This window comes from Gadus chalcogrammus, chromosome 4 (genome assembly GCF_026213295.1).
Source record: "Gadus chalcogrammus isolate NIFS_2021 chromosome 4, NIFS_Gcha_1.0, whole genome shotgun sequence".
In the NCBI taxonomy this organism is placed as follows: domain Eukaryota; kingdom Metazoa; phylum Chordata; class Actinopteri; order Gadiformes; family Gadidae; genus Gadus; species Gadus chalcogrammus.
Window position 1 is genome coordinate 29,817,118 of NC_079415.1, and position 2,500 is coordinate 29,819,617.

The following is a 2,500-nucleotide window of genomic DNA, read 5'->3' on the forward strand; positions in this document are numbered from 1 at the left end:
ATACAAATCTAGCATTCAAAGCTAGCTACATATGTGAGGCTGGCCACAAATGCTAGGCTGGCCACATAGGCTAGAGTAGCTACACAGGCTACACGCAGGACGCCGGTGTGGCGCTAGGCTATCTGTACCTGAGGCTGCGGCTCCCCGGGCCGGAGGGGCCCCCCCTCTGGGTAGGTCTCTGGGGGAGGGCGAGGGGGAGGGGTCTGGTACTGCCTCCCCCCGTGCTCCGGGACATATCGGGGTTCATAGGTCAGCGTCGTATCGGCACGACGGCCGTGGTTCTCCGGCTCGGCGTTCTCCTCTGGCGGGTAATAGGGGGCGGGGTCGCGGCGTTCGGGCTCCAGGGGAGACTCAGGGGTCCGGTCAGCGCCACCGGGGGGCTGGAACTCGGGGTCTCCGGTGGTGACTGGGTAATCTTCCTCCTCCTCCTCTTCCTCCTCCTCGTTCTCGGGGTCGATGTTGCTGTCGGGGTACTCCTCGAACTCGCCGTACTCCGGGGTTGTCGTGTCCTGACGGGCAAAATGTAGCATCGGGAAAAATATCAAAAGAAGAGACAATTGTATCGTCGTCCCGTTTTAAAAATAAGAGTCGAATGAGTCTCAGCAAAATAGTTCAATTAAGAGTTGAATACCTTGATGTCGTCGTAGCCTTCGGGACGCGGGTGGGCGAGGAGACCGCTGACGGCGGCGGGGACGATGTTGTCGAAGGAGTACGAGTTTCCGATGTGGAAGAGCCAGACGCCGGGAGAACCCGTGTTTCCAACCCTGAGAGAGAGAGTGCAGGTTTGAATCTGGTCCGATTTCAGAGCTCCCCCCTCGCGATTTGCTTCTGATTGGTTCTAGGCTGGCTCTAACACGAAATTGTCGGCTCAAAGTATAATTCATGACTTACGGTTCCACCTACTGATAGTCAACTCAAACACTTCTTCCTTCCCAGAATTTGGAGGGCAATCATTGACGTCCCACAATCACTCATAACCTAATAATTATAATTAGCAAAAACCCGACAGACAATCCCAGCGACTCCCCTCTGCGGTCGTGTTGACCTTGTGCAGTCGCCACGGTGACGGCCCTTACTGGTAGAGGTTCTTGACGCTCTGCTGGTCACTGGTGACGCCGTAGTGAGGGCCCTCTTGGCGGGAGAACAGGAAGTAGGTGATCTCCCCTCGGCTGAAGCCCACCCGGGCCGGCAGCTCGATCTCCACGTTGTACGACTCCTGGAGGGAACGCCAGGGAGTTAAAAACACAAGAGTGTGTGTACCATGGTTTCAGCTTGACCCCGCCCCCTACACCGTGGGTTTAAAGGTCCCATGACATGCCACCAGGCGTGAGTTTGTTTAGCTGTTACAAGCCGTTTTGAAATTGTGCCCCTTTTGACATCACAAGTGGGCGTGCTGATGTGTTGCTGGAAAGGAAAAAAAAAAGGTTTGTAACGGCTAATCACACTCACCCATGGTGGTATGTCATGGGACCTTTAATACGGTAAATCACATACAAACAATTGGCCCAGCAGCGAGAACTCAGACAGGCCAAAAATCGGGGGGCCTCAGTCACTTCACTTTCTCACTGTCTGTACAACTAGGATGGTTAGTGAAGGGAGCGTCAGTTCTAGTTGAAGACATCTGCACGCTCAAGTGAATCTAGCTCTGCAAAACCCCTGCCGTCGCTAAAAAGGTAAGGCCACGTACAAACTCCAAACGTCACCTGATTAGTTGAGTTCTTCTACCCCAATTTTTTTTCACATAAACATGATTAATAGCCCTTTTGGCAGAGCGGTAAACCATAAGCCATTTTCAGATTCTACCCAGCACAGAGTGAGCCACAGGCCAAGCAATCTGTGCATCTGCTTCGGCTCAAACGAACGGTTTAACAGGGGATTGTCCAACACTAAAAGATCAAACGCCTAACAACAATAAGACAACGGCGCGAAATGTGTTTCGCGTCAGTTCAAGCGATCGAGCCTCCGACAAAACATCAACAACATTTAACCGTTTGGCGGCGATGTGAAGCCTTTGTTATGAAAGGTAAGACCTGTCTTACCTTTGGTCGCGTGCCAAAGAAGTGCAGGCCGTCTTCGGGGTACAGGAAGAGGGCGTAGGAGTCCGTCTCATCGTACGCAATCACCGCCTGGAACGTGTTTACCTGATGGAGGGAAGAGGGCAAAGGTGAAGATACAGGAGACTGAGAGTGTGTGCGTGTGCATTCCTGCCTCGCACCCCGTCCGTGACTCCTTAGATCGTGAGCCAAATGTAAACGTGCCCCCGTGAACACTCTACACACAGGGATAAGCAGCAGGGGAGATAGGACGCACAAACAACATCTCATACTGATGGAGGGGGAGAGGGGGAGACGGGGGGAGAGGGGGGAGGGAGAGAGTGAGAGAGAGAGAGAGAGAGAGAGAGAGAGAGAGAGAGAGAGAGAGAGAGAGAGAGAGAGAGAGAGAGGAGAGGGAGAGAGAGAGAGAGAGAGAGAGAGAGAGAGAGAGAGAGAGAGAGAGAGAG

The 2,500-nt window shown here is 53.4% G+C and overlaps 1 protein-coding gene across 1 annotated transcript in view; it reads right to left on the minus strand.

The window, feature by feature from the left end:
- nid2a (nidogen 2a (osteonidogen)) overlaps positions 1 to 2,500 on the minus strand; it is a 38,872-nt gene that overhangs the window by 22,823 nt on the left and 13,549 nt on the right. The window contains exons 4-7 of the mRNA XM_056588406.1: positions 2,040 to 2,141; positions 1,077 to 1,216; positions 632 to 764; positions 129 to 509 (exon numbers count right to left, since the gene is read on the minus strand). Coding sequence (XP_056444381.1) covers positions 129 to 509; positions 632 to 764; positions 1,077 to 1,216; positions 2,040 to 2,141 — 756 coding nt within the window. The remainder of the gene's footprint in view (positions 1 to 128; positions 510 to 631; positions 765 to 1,076; positions 1,217 to 2,039; positions 2,142 to 2,500) is intronic.